Consider the following 17,561-nt stretch of genomic DNA (forward strand, 5'->3'; position numbering starts at 1 on the left):
AAAAACAGAAGTCATTTATTTTCAATGAGAGTTAGCAATTTCAGGTGACATGAGCATCAGTGACCATTGGTGATGTGATATGGGAATGTCCATAGTTTAAATTAGACATTAGTTGAATGCAATCAACGATGCATAATGCGACTTTCAATAGGTGTAAAGACACTGGAGCTTAAATTGTAAACGAGTAAAACTGTTTCATTTTATCAATTACTATTGCTCATAAAGAATGTTCCCCGTCTGTCGCTCACTTTGATGTTGTGTCGAAGAAGCGACACTAGGGGTCTCCCTTGAGCACCGAATATACCTCTGATCTATGAAAAAAGGCCAATGAGAAGTTGGCGGACAGAATTAGCATGTCCCGCCCCCAGACATACCGGTATAAAGGTGGGCAAATACATCTGTTTCATTCCGAAATTTTCTTCGGAGCCGATGGTCATGTAAGCAGTGAGCGGCGAGTCACACACCTGTTCCTCTACCTCTGAGTGATTACTGCTGTTGGATCTACGGCGCACTTCAGCGGCTTTCTCCTTCTCTGCACGGCAGTGCAGTTTGAACCTGGGCGCTTCGACAGCGCAATATTAAAAGAGTGTTGTATAAAAGAGTGATTTTTCTCTAAAAGAGCAATACACAGCGGCGTTGAACGTCCTGTTCAGGACGCATCTTTGTAAAGATGCCTTTCCGCCTCTGTGTAGTTCCTGGATGCGGTAGATTGCTCTCCGCTTCAGACGGCCACAGGTGCTGTTTCGTGTGTCTGGGCCGCGAACCTCCCACCGCCCGGCACGCTCTTTCACTTCCGTCCAGGCTCGTGGCAACAGCGGCTCGCCTCACAGCCAGCCTGCCTATCCTCTTGAGCCCCCCCAAGCTGGATGAGCTCGCCGCTGCATCGGAGAGCGGTCCGGCATCTGACACGGAGGACTCGTCTGGGCTGCCACCTTTGGGCCAGCACGCATAGGCTGAGGCTGACGCCCAGATGTCCGACATGCTTGCCCAGGCCGCTGCCAGCGTGGGGTTGGACTGGAACCCTATGTCCTCCCCACAGCCATCGCGGCTGGATGATTGTTTCCTGGGGTCTGCGCGCTGCTCACAGCCACACCCCCCCGGTCCCTTTTTTACCGGAGGTGCATGATGAGCTGACGTCTGCATGGAGAGCACCCCTTTCTGCTCGTCACAAAGCCCCTCGCTCATCCGCTCTCACTACCCTTGACGGTGGAGCGGCCCACGGGTGCACGCCGATTCCCCAGGTGGATAGGGCGGTTACGATCCACTTATGCCCCGAGAATGGGTCGCCCTGTGCTCCCCTCCAAGGCCTGTAGGACGATGTCATCATTGACCACCAAAGCCTACAGCGCCACCGGACAGGCCGCTTCCGCCCTGCATGCCATGCAGTGTGTGTATTTTCTGCGGTATATTTCTGCACATAATTTGTCCCTCACTGTTTATGCTATGGACATGAATGATGCTTCAAAATGTATGGCTTGTTTAGAAGGGTGTGTTGTAACTTTTCTAATCAATTAGATTTACCAACTTTGCCTGGCAGTAGAGCTGGGCAATATGACAATTATGACAATATTGTGGCAACAATTTAAAGTGACAGTCGATAGAGATTAAGCTATATCGTGTATCTTGCAATATGTAAATGTGTGTGCATATCTATCAGTGGCAGGGTAATTGAAGAGACATGAGTTTTTCCGGCATTGAGAATTTTAAGAAGAGTGTAGGGCAGGATCACTAGTGCTACTCAAAATTGCGGTGCAGACCACAAAACCTTTGTGACCCATTTGAATTCTACATTTGAGGTTTTTATACCTTATGGCGCTATGGCTAGACAGCTTGGCATTCTAACCACTACTGATGAGGAAACAGATACAACACTGCGTCATGCGCCAACATAAAGGATTTTTAAACTAAACATCATCACCTTTGCAAAGATTTTCTTCAAATTTAGATATTAGGAAACAAACCAGCCATGTTTGCCTTCTGATATCCATATATTCTCTACAGAGATGACTTAATTATTAAGAGCCTAATGAAGTGATCATTTTTGTTGGCCCTTTTTTACTTTACCTGTATATTCTTTGTTGCATTGTTTTGAGAAGATGTTGAGTTTCTTGAGGAAAATGTATAATAATAATAAATAATAATAATAATAATAATAATAATAATAATATTGGTCACCAACATATCAGAATTAGGCTACATCCATATTAATCTGGATCTGGTTTTCGAAACACTGCCACACACTGAAACACCACACTGCCGTTTTCAAGCGTTTCCCAAATGTTTCTCATCAACACTGAAACATATGAAAACTCTTAACTCCCCTTACTGCGGATGCGAAAAAATGCCATTCCATGTGCGGTCTGAAACGTACTTGCCCTCCTGTTCCTTCACCAGAGAGCAATTCCGGGTAAACGTCCCGTTGCCTTTGAAGGAATCCAATGTAAAGGTTGTACAAAGAAACATTTATCTTTAACAATGCTATCAAAATGAATAGCAGGCACAACAATGCTGCTACAACATCTTGATTTTTTTGGGTTGAACTGATCACGTAATGAATCACATGACAACAAATTTGTCAATGTTTTCAGATATCTCTGTTTTCCCTGTCCACACTATAACACGAATACAGCGTTTTCAAATGTATCCACTTGGTAGTGTTTTCGAAAAGCTCAGGTTTTGCTGTCAAAAACTCCATCTCAGTAAGGACGGAAGGCCAAATCATTGGGAAAAAGATGCATTTTCAAACTAAAACATATTAGTATGGGCGTGGCCTTAAATGTGGCATAATGTGAACTTTGAAAGTAACAATCAAGTAAATGCACAACTTAAATTCAGAGGTGCGAGTTATCGGAAAAATGTCAATGTTGAAATAAATGAGAGTATAACGGCACAATTCAAAATATAGGCTCTTTTATTTTTATTACCAACGTTTCGGCAGTCAGCCTTTTAAGGTAAGAAATTGTTTCTATGGTTGTCAAGACTCAAATTCCAAATAAAGAGAAAATTATTTAAAAAAAAAAAAGTAGTTTTAATGTTTTTAAGTATTTAATTCACTGACTGGATTATCCAAAAATAGACCTTACAAAATAGTAATTTAATATATGAACCAATTTGTATTGATTTTCAAGAAACATTTTACTATATTGTGATATATATCGTAATTGTGATATAAAATTATTCATATTGTCAAATCCCATTGATTTACATGAAACGCTAGTTACGTATGTAACTGTGGTTCTGTTAATTCCGGATGACCGCCAGAGGCAGTGCAAAGCACTAGTGGATAAATCGCTGCGCCAGCTAGATAGATCGAGAAAAATATAACAACAAAGTCACGTCATGACGCAGACCGAGACGCAAGGATATAACCCACAGCGACTCGGTGCCCAGCCTCAGAATGCTTTCTCACGCATTCCGAGTGACGAGGGACTCTGGCGGTCATCCGGAATTCACAGAACCACAGTTACATACGTAACTAGCGTTCTGTTTCATTCCTACTGACCGCCAGAGGCAGTGCAAAGCACTAGTGGATGACGCATATCAACACAGTCATGAGGAATGCCACCCACCTGTAACATCAGGGTTGCTCCAGAAGGACTGCAGAGCTCACATCATGGGAAGCAGCCACGTTAACCTTGTAGAACCTCGCGAAGGTACATGGAGAAGACCAGGTAGCAGCTTCGCAGACATCTGCCAAGGAAACTCCCCGTAAAGTGGCCCAGGATGAAGACACGGCCCTCGTGGAGTGACAAGTAACACCCCCTGGTAAGGGCAGATGAGATTTATTGTACGCCAACTTTATCGTCTCGACAATCCAGCGTGATAACCTCTGTTTGGACAAAGGTGCACCCTTGCGTACCTCACCATAACAGACAAAATAACTGATCCGTTTGTCTGAAAGAAGCGGTAGACTTAACATAGCACTTTAAAGCTCGTACAGGACACAGAAGATGAGACCCCCCATCTATATCTGTGTGATTGGAAGGCAGCTGAAAAGCAGCCAGATGAATAGACTGATTCACAAATTGTGGTAACAAAACTTTAGGGAGAAAGGCTGGATTAGGCCGAAGAATGACCCCAGAATCCTCTGGTAACCAGCGTAAACACATATCGCTCACTGACAAGGCATGAAGTTCACCAACGCGTTTAGTGGAAGCAACGGCCAACAAAAAAGACACTTTTAAGGACAACCACTTAATATCTGCAACAGCTAACGGCTCAAATGGTAATGTACAAAGGGACTCTAGAACAAGCGGTAAGTCCCACACAGGAAAGGGAGTAGAACGAACAGGCTTCAAACGCCTCGCTCCCTTTAGAAAACTACAAACAAGGTTATGAGACCCAAGAGATGCACCACAAACTGGGTCGTGATAAGCCGATATGGCAGCAACATAAACTTTTAAAGTGGAGGCCGCCCTGTTGTTGTCAAATAGATGCTGCAAGAAACTCAGAACTGTCGGCACAGTACAGTGAACTGGGTCAATTCCTTGATCCCCACACCAAGAAGAAAATATCCTCCAACGAGCAGCATAAAGCTGTCGTGTTGAAGGAGCCCTAGCGTTGCCGATAGTGTTCACTACTGCTGGTTCACAATCCATTAACTGTGATCTGGACCCAAGGGCCAAACCCAGAGCTGAAGACGAGTTGGATCTGGGTGCCAAACACGGCCGTTCATCTGAGAAAGAAGGTCCCGTCTGGTGGGAAGCTGCCATGGTTCAGCCCTGCAACAGACTCAGAAGGAGAGGAAACCATAGCCTGGATGGCCATCGAGGTGCCACTAAAAGCACCCTGTGCTTGTAAAGGAATATACGATGTAATGTTTCCCACAGAAGTGGAAATGGAGGAACGCATACAATAGGCAACTTCGGCCATTTGTGGGCTAAAGCATCCTGCCCCAACGGGCTGGACATCTCGGTTCTCGCGAACCACAAGCGGCAATGAGTGGTCATTTCTGATGCAAACAGGTCGACCTCTGCCTTGCCAAACTGTTGCCAAATCAACTGCACTACATCCTGGTGAAGTCTCCATTCTCCGGGAGCAGCAGATCCCTGGACAGAGCATCTGCCACTTGATTGTCCAATCCGGAAGATGAACTGCCCTTAATGAGGCCAGCCGGCCCTGAGACCATGTGAGGATCTTGCGAGTTAGCATTAAAGATGCAAGAGACCTGGTGCCGCCCTGATGATTCAAATGAAAGACCGTCGACGTGTTGTCGGACCGGACAAGCACATGACGACCCATTAGGTTTGGTAAGAAGTGTTGTAGAGCTAAGTACACTGCCTTCAACTCCAGGATGTTGATATGTTCTAAGGCCTCCTGGGTGACCAGTGACCACCAATTCCCCTCTGGTTCCACGTTGCCCCCATCCTGTTAGTGAAGCATCTGTCGTGATCACTTCCCGGCGAGAGGGTACCACCCCTAGAGGCACACCGGCTTTTAGAAATGTTACCTTTTCCAGGGTTTCAATGCACGGACACAGGCCGGCGAAACGACAATCATACAATGGCGATGTCTTGCTGGATCTAGCCCCAAGCTGTTGCTCCACCTCTGAAGAGGCCTGAGGTGAAGCAAGCCCAAGGGGATCACGGGTGCAGCGGCCGCTAACATCCCCATTAGTTGCAGAAGAACACCATAAGTAAGTTTTGTCCCCTGACCGAAACGAGTCAGTAACTGACAAATATTGTCTGTTCGTGCGTGAGACAATGTGGCAGACATTGTGATTGAATTGAGTGTTATTCCTATGAAGGTTATGGTCTGTACTGGAACCAGATGACTCTTTGTGCCGTTCACAGTAAGGCCCAACCTCTGGATATGTTCCAGCACAATCCTGGTGTTGTGTAACGCATGCCGTCTTGTTGGGGCACAGAGCAGCCAATCGTCTAAATAGGGCAGAATCCTCATGCCCTTGGACCAAAGAGGAGACAGGGCCGCACTCATGCATCTTGTGAAAACACGAGGAGCCAGAGATAGACCGAATGGTAGAACTCTGAACTGATAGGCTTGATTCCAAAGCTGAATCTTAGGAACTTCCTGTGGTGGGGAGCAACGGGAACATGGAAGTAAGCGTCCTTCAAGTCCACACTCACGAACCAGTCTCCTTTCGTCACAGATCGAAGAACGTCGACTGTGCGTAACATTCGGAAAGGAAGAGACTTCAAGAACACGCTTAGGCGTCTCAGGTCCAGAACTGGACGAAAACCTCCATCTTTCTTTGGAACAAGGAAGTACGTGGAGTAAAACCCGTCCCTCTGACTGAGGGAAGAACTTTTCTATGGCTCCTTTCAGTAACAGTGAATGAATTTCTAAGGAAAGGGCCATTGAACTGGTTACATCTTTGACAACTGTCGGAAAGATTCCTGAAAACTTCGGAGGCCGGCGTCGGAATTGTAGAGTGTATCCTCTGCTCAAAGTCGCCAGAACCCAGGGGTCGGACACTGTATTTTCCCAGTAATGTAGATGCTGGACAGTGAAACGACCGACCACCGCCCCATAGCTTCAGGGTTTTTGGCCTCTGCCTTTAGGACCCGTGGGGGCGCTGACGTGGTCTCCCCTGCTGGTGACGGTGAAACGGGCGACGTCCCTGAGCCTCCTCTGCACCTCTATGCTGCCGTGGAGCCTGAAGCTGAGAAATGTCCGGCTGCCGCACTCGATGCTCTGAGCCCAGATAGTGTGGGCGAGCCGAGTCAGAGGCACTCTAAAAGGTGGTGCTCGTGGAACCTGAGTCAGTTGTCGTGTGGCTTCTGACAACTTCATTCTCTTCTCCAATACCTCAGAAACATTGGGGCCAAAAAGATGTCCTGGTACAATTGGCAGTTCTCTCAGTGTCTTCTTACAATCTTCAGGTAGCTTTGCCTGAGCAAGCCATACCTGACGCCGGGCTGTTAGGAGGGTCGCTGAAAGTGTCCCAAGTTCCCGAGTCACATGACCCATAGTCAACAGAGCCGTCTGTAAGAACTGAGATGCAGAAGCGTCAACGCCGCTGACTCTAATGTGTTGCTGCAGGCAAGGAGCAGCTGGCAGATAGTATTCTCAGCTCGAGTTATATAGGCTACCGACTCGTATGCCTTCTTTAAGAAAGTGTCAGTACGTCCGCATTGTGCACTTGGGCAGCGTACATTGCCTCTTAGAGCCTCATCTGGTGATACAACCAAAGCTGCAACTGGCTGTTCAATTGCAGGTGCCCGTCCTACCCCAATGGAGTCAGCCTCAGCCATTGTGGCAAGAGTGCGGGCTGTCTTTGACCTCCTCTTAGGCACATTGGGACTGGTAAGTGCACTGGAGAATTCTGTCACAAAATCCTTACACGGTGGCATTGTGAACACATTACTATCAGCAGCTTGTCTGAAGAACACATTGGTTTGAATGGGTTGGACAGGTGATTTGTCAAGACCCAAACGAGCCACTGCCATCTGCAGAACAGATAACACATCATCTGGAGAAGATGGGCCTGCGCCCGATGAATGTACAGACCCACCGCTCGAGCCACCTGTAGCATATAGGTTAGAAAAAACATCGTTTGGGAGGGTGGGTTGTATGTCAGGTTCCACCGATTCTCCATCAAGAAAATGTGAATTAGACGCGCTCATGGAGAGAGCGTCAAAATCTATAGCATGTGGGGTTGGAAATCACTCTCATCCACTGGTGTTTTCTCAGTATGTGGGGCCGACACTGGGGTTGTAGAGACTGAAGAAGACGTTTCATCTCCATCATTTCTGAAGAGAGAGACGCTACCGTCTTCGATAACAAGTGTTCTGAAGTGTCTATCTGTATTACAGATTTCTTTTTGCTCTCGCGGAGCGCCGGCCGCTGCTGACGCTGCGACGCTTTTGAGCGTGTCGCGGCTGTTGTGCGAGGCAAACAGGCGAATTAATGTCTAACTCAGCAAGGCGAAGCTGTCTCTCTGACATCGGTAGCATACTACATTGCAAACACGGATCAGTCAGGGCCTCCTTTAGATGTTGAGCGCCTAAACATGATGGGCAACGATCGTGTCCGTCGTCGGGAAGAAGTGTATTCGGACACAACTTGCATCTTGAGACGGAGATGACAGAGCTATGATCCATGACTCCGTCAATAACACGTCCTCGGTTAGCACCGTAGGCACTTATAACTGTAATAACACCCACCGAAAATTCTATAATGAAACGCTCTTACAAGTACATAAAGTCAAGTCGGCCTTTGGATAGAACCACGAGGCATGCGATGACAAGCACAGTGGCAAGTATACAATTAATCTAAGATGTGAAAACAGACATAACGTTATAGGTATGCGGTGGACGCAACCTAAGCGCGGTCGAAACCAGCCACCGGATAGTACCGTGAAGCACAGAGTATCGCCGACACAACCACAATAATTGTATACACTCACGTAATGGGGAAAAATCCAAGATATCCGTCCTGATGATAGTGTAGAGCCGCTGTCACAGCTTGAGAGGGCGTAATCCTCGCAACTCAGGAAAGCTGCACGGGACAGCGTGAAAAACAACGACCTATCAAAAGCGAGAAAGCGAAAGAGGCTGGGCACCGAGTCGCTGTGGGTTATATCCTTGCGTCTCGGTCTGCGTCATGACGTGACTTTGTTGTTATATTTTTCTCGATCTATCTAGCTGGCGCAGCGATTTATCCACTAGTGCTTTGCACTGCCTCTGGCGGTCAGTAGGAATGAAACAGAACCCAAGCTATATCTAGAGACCAGAATACTAGTCTTGGGGTGGGTTATTTTTACTAGCAACAATCCAGAAACCCTACCAACCACCTTAAAGTGCTTAGTGACCACCCAGAACACCCTGGCACAGTGGCAGTCAGTGGTGCTTACATGGGTAATCTATTCTAATCAGCTATTATTACACAAGCTTAAACACATACATTTACATACATTATTTACATATATTTCAATAACAAGAATGCAACTATACTAAAGTAACCATTTAGAAGTGGCCCTTTATAACACACTACGTATGTATTGGACTCTGTCAGCCCAGACTGATCTCACAATAAAATCAGAACCAGAAGGTTGACTTTTCTTTAGCTAAAATTGGTCTGTGCTTACCAAAATTCAAACAAAGCGGTAAATGTTGTTGGCGTATGGGCAAGTGTGAGCTCCATTTTCCGGCTGCAATGTCTACAGATGTGCCCCAAATATAAGTTGTGAAGTGATTTGTTTTCAGCTGTACAGGCTGTAATTCAGTGAAGAGGAATGCATATTTTATAAACTGACACAACCCTTAAACCTAGACCTACCCATCAATGCAGTAAAAATGTAACATTAGAGGGAAAATGCAACCTCAAAATCCAGGATCCGAGCCCAATTCTCCCACGCTGCTGACGTAACGCACATCCGGTTGCACCACAAGGGAATGTAAACACGCCGAAGCAGATAATGAGACTGATCCTAAAATACTGGAAGTCTCGGAAACAACGTACCGGCATTCCGTGTGATCATGTTGGTCTGCCTGCCTTTCCAGGCTGGCATACAGAGCAGGATAGGGATGGGCAATACCACTTATTTTCTTTTCGATCCGATACTAATATTTTCAAGTCCAATATCGTCGATACCGATACTGATACTTCTGTTAAATACATTTTTTTTGTGATTACTTTGGATAAAATGGGTAATTTTAAATCATATTTTTAGTCCTTATTATTATAATTTTTTGCCTAAACAGAAAATTAATAGACTTCACTAGTATAACCATGGTATTTTGTTCAACTATAGTTACCATAGTAAGTATAGTTAGTACTACAATATTACTGTAGTAAATCTTCAGTTTCAATGGTATAGTAACTTCATATTAAATGTATTTAAATTAATAGGTCTCATTATTGTTCTTTTTATTATGCTACTATGAAAATTGTTAATACTTGATTATTATTCTAACTAATAAACAAATTCATAATACGCAATAAACTGTTAAGCATTAATATGAGTGTAGTAATGTTCACGTTAACACTTTATCTTGTATTACCATATATAGCCTACATAAAAATGCATGTTTTTTTTAATTTACTTGCTTTTCTGTAGAAATATAAATTATTTGATATCACGAGAAAAAGGCAATTCAAACTTGTATTGTCAAACTGTTGCTGACAGCTCGGATTGGTATGGCAAACAATATTTTTAAATACTGTTAAAGAATTAGTTCACCCAAAGACGAAAATATGTATTTTTCTTTCAAAACCCATTTAACTTTCCTTCTTCCACCCTTACAAAAATAACTAAACTTGCCACAAATTTGCCACAAGTTTGGCGCTTGTTATTTTCACATGCAAATGAGCTTATGATTCGCCGCATATGTTTGCCAGAAGTTTGTAGCTCTTCACCGGTAGTGGTTAACCTCTGGCAAACTTTTGGCAACAATGGACAATTTGCCACAAGTTTACCACAAAGCTCATTTGCATGTGAAAATGATCAGTAGGAAATTTGTGGCAAGTTTGCTGCATGAACTCTCGATGATATTTGTAAGGCACAAAAGGAATTATTTACAGCAAAATATCCAAACTGCTCTTTTACATACATTGAATGTGAATGGTGTCCACTGCTGTCAAGCAATATTTCAGGGAATAGCACTTAAATTTCAGTCTGTAATGCATGTATGGTGCCTTTTTGATATTTTTGCAATTTGACAGCCCCTGGTCCCCATCCATCTTCACTGTGTTGAAAACAGCATTGGGTACATTCTGCTAAGCATCTCCTTTTGTGTTTCACGTAAGAAAGAAAGGAATACTGGTTTGGAACGACATTAGGATGAGTAAAGAACAATCCCTGTATCACACTTAAATGTAAACTCAACCAAATATACATGTTTTTTCCCTCCTGTTACTGACATGAAACAAGAAGGCCACAAGGGGAAGGTGTAATTTCTACTGGTTAGCTTTAGTTGTTTCTCCTCTATGTCAAGCACAGCCCCTGGGGCTCTTGACAACAGACACAAATCCACTTTTCTGTCTCTGTTTTTCTTGGATCCCTCAGCACATAATGAGTTGTCACTGCTTTTTACCACCTCTGCCAAAGTGGCATCTCCCAGAGCACCTCCAGTGGCTTTTGTGAATAGTAATTGGATATACAGGGAGAGATTAAAAGATCCCTGAAGCAACACTGCATGTCTTTTAAATCCACTTTATTTGGTTTGGTTTGAATAAGAAGAAACTCTGATTCCCTTTAAAGGCCATCGGATGAGAAACACCTTTATATTCAGCAGGTCTAAGATGAAACAGAACATGTCTCTCAATTTCATGGGGCTCTATTTTTGTGAGCGTGCAAAACGCAAGTGGGAATGTTGTGGGAGTGTTTGCGCTATCTGCAGGTGTTTTGCACGCAAACTGTGGGTGTATTGTATGTTGATGTAGTAGTGCAAAGCGCAATTTGCCATTTTTCCTGAGAAATAGGCCATTGCGCTAAGACGTTTCAAAAGCAAGTCTTATCTCAATGCAAAGTCTAAAGTCAGTTCCTCCATTTGCAGTTTGGAGTTTCCACTAGCAGACGGTAATAAAGTTAATGTCCAAACTTTGGAAATATAGTGGAACATTAAATTATGTCCCTGACAATAGCCATTTTTTGAAACAAAAATGTATAAGATTTGTGTTAACTATCTATAGGTCATGGTTTATTTTCAAGTATTATTACAATGTTTATATTTACAGTTACAATTTATTATATAATTTGTATTGGTATTTTTCCACCAGTTGTCGTAGAGTGATTTTTACGTCACTGCTAAAGGGGCAGGTGGAAGAGGTTGAACAGAGTAAAATGTTTGGATTTTTTTTATTTATTTATTTTTTACCACATCGTTATTTTTATTATATTTACATTTAGTTTGAAGTGTAATTTGAATTTACAAATATTTCTGGTATAATTTTTTCGAGTTTCAATAAAATTTATACAATTTTTCAAAATCAAAATTGACCGGTAGAAGTAAACAGTGTGCCTATATAATCACTGTTAATACTAGCCATGATGTTTGTGTCAGTAGATGAAAATAATTAATAATACTTACGTCCTATATCATTTTATGGAGCCTACAAATCCTGATGAGAACCGCATTTGCATCTGAATAAATTAAACTGTTCATGTCAAGTACAACAGTTAACACTCAGCACCATAAACAATGAATTTGAAATATTCATGAATGGAACTGTTTACTCTTTTTTTTTTTTTTTTTTTTTTTTTTTTGCGATCGGGTCCAAATGTTTTTAACTGCGCCATCCTTCAATAACAGTTCCTTTGCAAAGCTTAAATAGATTTATTACTGGTTCACATGCAATCCACACTGATATATGCTGAAGACACATCCACACAACATAGTCAAAAGCACAATGAAGATGCACACATGTCCAGTATCCAGTATCATCGTGCACTGAAATGCACATTGCCAAAAACGCATCCAAACGGTCAAAGACATCCATCTAGTGCATGTTTTCATACACCAGTAATTAAAAATAGTGCAGATGGGCGAAAGAACGCATTGATGACGCATTTGTCCTCAAAATAGCAAGAGACTGAATGAAAGAGAAGAGAGTTGTAACTTGACACAGTGTCTTTTAAAGGCAACCCAAGATACTGTATGTATCAAGCAGTCAAAGATGTCTGTCTAGTGCATGAATATATACAAAAATAATCAAAAATAGTCCAGCTGGGCCCCCTTTGGTGATCAAGAATAGTGAGGCCACAATAAGCCTGTTTGACCTGCTCTCTCTCAAAGGGTATGAGGATGTAAAGTAGGCGTTAATGTTTTTACGCTGTAGAGGCGGTCATGAATTAATTTACCCCTATTGACAACTGGTAGTCTTGGAAGTAGAGAATGAGCTGTTTTGCAGCTTGGTTTCAGTAAATGCTTTTATTGCATTTGGGGATTAAGTTTTCAGTTCTTAAATTTAGAGTATGTTTTTAAAGTAGAATGAGCTCTTATATGTCAAAATATCAAGGAAAATCTGATTGTTCATGACATGACCCCTTCAGAGCATAGTGCTGCACTTAGTGCTATTAAAATAGGGCACATGGTGCCAAATGCAACCATGCAAAGCAAAGGAGGAATGATAAAATTTTTCTTTAGAATAATCTGGTATTTACTACACTCAGGTCAAGTGTATTTATAAAACACTACGTATGTCATTACAGGAATCTTATTTGCTTTGATTGACCTCTTTATTCATTGTGGTTATTGTGCCATTTCAAATACTTTTTGCTTTTGGGTACTTCAATTCAATTTTTTTGTATAGCGTTCTTTTGTTCCAAAGCAAAGCAGCTTTACAAGGAATATAGTGAATAGTTTCGATCTGTAGTATTGAACTGTTTCTCAACCACATCTATCATACCACTTCTAAAGACATGGATTCAACCACTGGAGTCATATGGATTACTTTATGCCACTTTAATGTGCTTTTTTATTTGTGTTCAACAGAAAAAAGTAATACACATCTGGGATGGCATGGTGGTGAGTAAATGAGAGAATTTAAATTTTTGGGTTGGGTATTTTTACCTTTACGCATCACTTTTCTTTTTACTCTGTAATTATTGATTTTGAGGATATTTAATTGTGCAAATAAATACAATGGAAACTGTTAATATACATTTTGACAAAGATTATTTCTATGCATTTAGGTAGAGGAGCTTGACCAAGCACAGAAAGGAGCAGATGCCATCAATGCTTTGCAGCAGGAAGAGCGAAAGTTGCCTTTCAACCCACTGAATGTGTTGATTGTCCTTGAAAATATGCTGGGGACATTTGTCAAAACATAGGTCAGTGACAGCCCACTGACTTTTTGGGCTACTTTATGCCCTTCACATTAGCCACCCAAACAAGCTGACACATTTTCTTTCTTTTTTGAGGTCATACAGCAAATGGTGTTGATGATGGCAATGTCTGGCCAAGTTGAAAAGATCTTTTAAATGAATAGTTTCATTTATAAATACAATGTGTTTCTGGTGTTTTTGTTACAGTATTAGTTCAGAGAGTTTCCTCCTACCTGCATATATTTCTGCAGTGTGCAGTCTGTTAAAATGCATTTTCAATTGCGTTTATTTAGATTTACTGACATTCTTTAAGTCATTGCATAGCCCACTTGTGTTTAAGTTTTGTTGTGTATCGTCATGATTTTGTTACTATTTTTGTATTTGAGAATGCATTTGGTTCTAGGAGAGCATGAATATCTATTTTAGATTGTAAATTTGTAAACAACAATACAAACCTTCACCAGTTGTCTGTCATTTCTTCAGGTCATTTTATTTTAAAGTTAATTGAAAGTAAATGAACAGAACATAGAATTTGAAGCTGCTAATGGCACTTACAATTGAGCTAAACGAGCTTAAATTGCATAGTTCGGTAACTCTTAGGTTTAAAAAAACCTTAAATGTATTAGCTGGTGTGGCACAGTATTTTAAGTAAACATTTTTGAACGGAAACTCATTAATTTGGCCATAGCCCACTATAGTTTTTTAGGTAACGTTGCTTAAAATTCCTAGTGGAATTTGCTTAATAAGTGGGATGCAAAAATGATACACTACATTTTTAAAGTGTGGAAACTTGGCTGGAAATTCAAAGTTCTTATGGTGATTTGGTGATGGTTTTATAATAATGAATTGGGTGACACTGGGTTCATGGTCCATCATGTGTGCTTTTGTTATATAATGATGACTGATTTCACCCATCAGCTTTTTTTCCAAGCAGAGTAGAATGACTGAAACTCTGGTTACGTGATAGTTGCTCTGGTCTAATTTAAAGCACAGACCTTTGTTTTCTGAAACATAAAGTCAAGCAATGTGAGTAGCCTAAATTGAGTTAAGGTAATTGGTAATTAAACTGCAGGTTGCGGTACATACATTTCAAGCCTAGCCAGATACAGACATGTTCATTCCCACAGAATTAAAAATATATATTATTATCTGACTTGTATTAATTCTTGTTTTTCTTGGCTTTTCGTTTTGGGTCTGTTTCCAACAATTCTGTGCTAACCCAAGCAATATTTCATTCAGTGTGTGAAATATTCAGTATGTGAGCTGGGTATACATATTTGAGTCTGTATGTAATTATGTCAGTTGGACTTTTCCAGTCAAGTCATAACCATAAGGATTTTATGCTGTTTTTGCACTACTCTGGTGAGAAAATAAATCACCCAACACATGGTGGGACTGACAGAAGCAGAATCCTTATCACATATATATTTTCAAATCAATGTTGCATTCAAATATACAGTATAAATAAAAACAGACTCTTCATAGAATTTTCTAGTGAGGCATGAATTACAGCATCAAGATTACTGCTGGGGCAATTGAATTGGACCATGCATGCTTTTCATCTGACTGGGATTATTGTGATACCAAAGTGTCTGACAGGTATATGCTTATCACCTTACCCCTTGGTTGACCTCTTTAAAACTTTAAATTAAAGGAATAGTTCACCCAAAAATGAATATTCTCTCATCACTCACCCTCATGCCATCCGTGTATGATTTCTTTCCTCCGCAAAACACAAACTACATTTTTTAGAAGAATATCTCAGCTATGTTGGTCCATAAAATGCAAGTGAATGGTGACTAAAACTTTAAAGCTCTAAAAAGCACATAAAAGGCCACATTAAGGTAATCCATAAAACTCCAGTGGTGTAATCAATGTGTTATGAAGCGATTCAATCGCTTTTGCATGAGAGCAGGCCAAAATATAACTCCTTATTCACTATAAATCTTAACATCAGCAGTCTTCTTGGTGATCATGATTTCAAGCTAGATTACACTTTATAGCACCATCTACACTCTGTGCATGCATCAAGCAGTAGGAAGTGTAATTGAGTTTGAAATCATGATCATGCCTAGAGACAGCTAGATGTACAGTAAAAAAGGAGTTACGTATATTTTGGTCTGCTTAAGGGTTAAAACACTGGAGTTATACTGGAGTTATATGTATTACATTTATCCTGCCTTTATATGCTTTATGGAGCTTCAGAATTTTGGTCACCATTCACTTCTAAAAATCTTTGTTTGTGTTCTGCAGAAGAAAGAAAGTCATACACATAGGGATGGCATGAGGGTGAGTAAATAATGAGATAATATTAATTTTGGGGTGAACTATTTCTTTACGGTCATTATTTCAGTACACAATTTAAACCTTGGTTCTACAGCACTGCCCCAGAGCATTGAAAATGCCTACGTAAAACAATGTGAATTACTTTCCAAGGGCATAGTATGAACAGTGTGAAAAAGAACACACAAGGTTATGTCAATCCAGGGTTTAAAATGAACTTAGGTTAACAATTTCAAGTGCTACAAATACAGTACAAAGCCAAAGTAGTAGTATATTGGCAGTTTCCACCCAGTAGATCTTCTGAACCTGTTGCACTTCACAAGTAAGACTGTTATTTTATGAAGTAATCTTTATAAACACGTTTGAGTCATACACATTTCCCTAGATATTCAAATATTTTACTAGAACATGACGGGAAGATGCACACGACAAAAAGTAACGTGCAGTTACAGCTACAACAAACACAGAATTAAAACCGTATAAACAATAAATTCATAATATTAAAAGATGCCTACTTCAAAATACTCAGATATAATTTGGAAACACAATGCCTGACAATTCCATTCACTGTTCGTCTTGCATCATTTACTACACAGTGATAACGGTCTCGACCACTGGCGTTATAAATATGAAATAAGCATTTCCCGGAAGTGGAAGAGCAAGCTCAGGTGACACCGACAGCTAAATAAACTCTGAAAAACTAACCCTGTCCTTTTGACAAACTAACATCTCTAACATGATCCTGGTTAAAATATAATAAATATACACCATTGTTTTATGGTAACAATAATACAATGTTATGATAAGGCGCATACGCTTCTTATGAAATGGGATGGTCGTTTCAGCACCGGGCATTCGCGCTTCTAACATTATTCAACGATTATCATAAAAAGCTATAATTATAGTATCAGCCGCCTGTAATGTCCAGTGATATAAAGTTTATTTAAGAGTAATTATACTGAGGTTCTATAAAGTTTTTATGCGCAATTTTTATGACACTAACCTGAGATACCTCCGCCAATCACAATCACGTCGTATGTGCTCGCGGTCATGGTGCTGTTCCTCTATCTCACGTTCAGAGCAGAACAGCCCCTCAGCATCTGTGTTAAAAGCAGCGAGAGACGGGCGCATTCTGAGCCCTGAGCCCCGCCCCCGACTCGAACTCTCCTATCCTTAGAAATGACAGATTGGAAGAGAACTGGGGTGACTACACCAAAGCTTCCCTCTACTGGCAGTTAGGACATGGTGCATTGTAATGTGTGCGAGTTAATTTTTCATAGACTCCACAAAATGTGCACAAAATATCTATGCAGTGCAATCACAATGTTAAAGCTCCCTGTATGCGATTACCAGAATCTCCGTAAATATATGAATATTAGATTGTATAATTAGATTAATAATTTAATTTGTATATTGTATAGTAGGGGCAATAAAAGGGCTAAAAAATTATGGTAACACTTTAAAATAATATTCTATTTATTCACTTTAGTGGGCTTTAGTATCGCTAGTACATGTTAGGTATCTATGGATATGTTCTAGTTTGACAAAC

At 41.2% G+C, this 17,561-nt stretch overlaps 1 protein-coding gene across 1 annotated transcript in view; it reads right to left on the reverse strand.

Moving 5' to 3' along the window:
• Positions 1–17,103, reverse strand: part of LOC127654700 (amine oxidase [flavin-containing]-like) — a 68,293-nt gene extending 51,190 nt beyond the window's left edge. The window contains exon 1 of the mRNA XM_052141990.1: positions 17,016–17,103. Within this exon, the coding sequence (XP_051997950.1) occupies positions 17,016–17,064 (49 nt within the window). The 5' untranslated portion in view covers positions 17,065–17,103. The remainder of the gene's footprint in view (positions 1–17,015) is intronic.
• Positions 17,104–17,561: the final 458 nt, after the last annotated feature.

The sequence above is a fragment of the Xyrauchen texanus genome, chromosome 14 (genome assembly GCF_025860055.1).
Source record: "Xyrauchen texanus isolate HMW12.3.18 chromosome 14, RBS_HiC_50CHRs, whole genome shotgun sequence".
NCBI lineage: Eukaryota > Metazoa > Chordata > Actinopteri > Cypriniformes > Catostomidae > Xyrauchen > Xyrauchen texanus.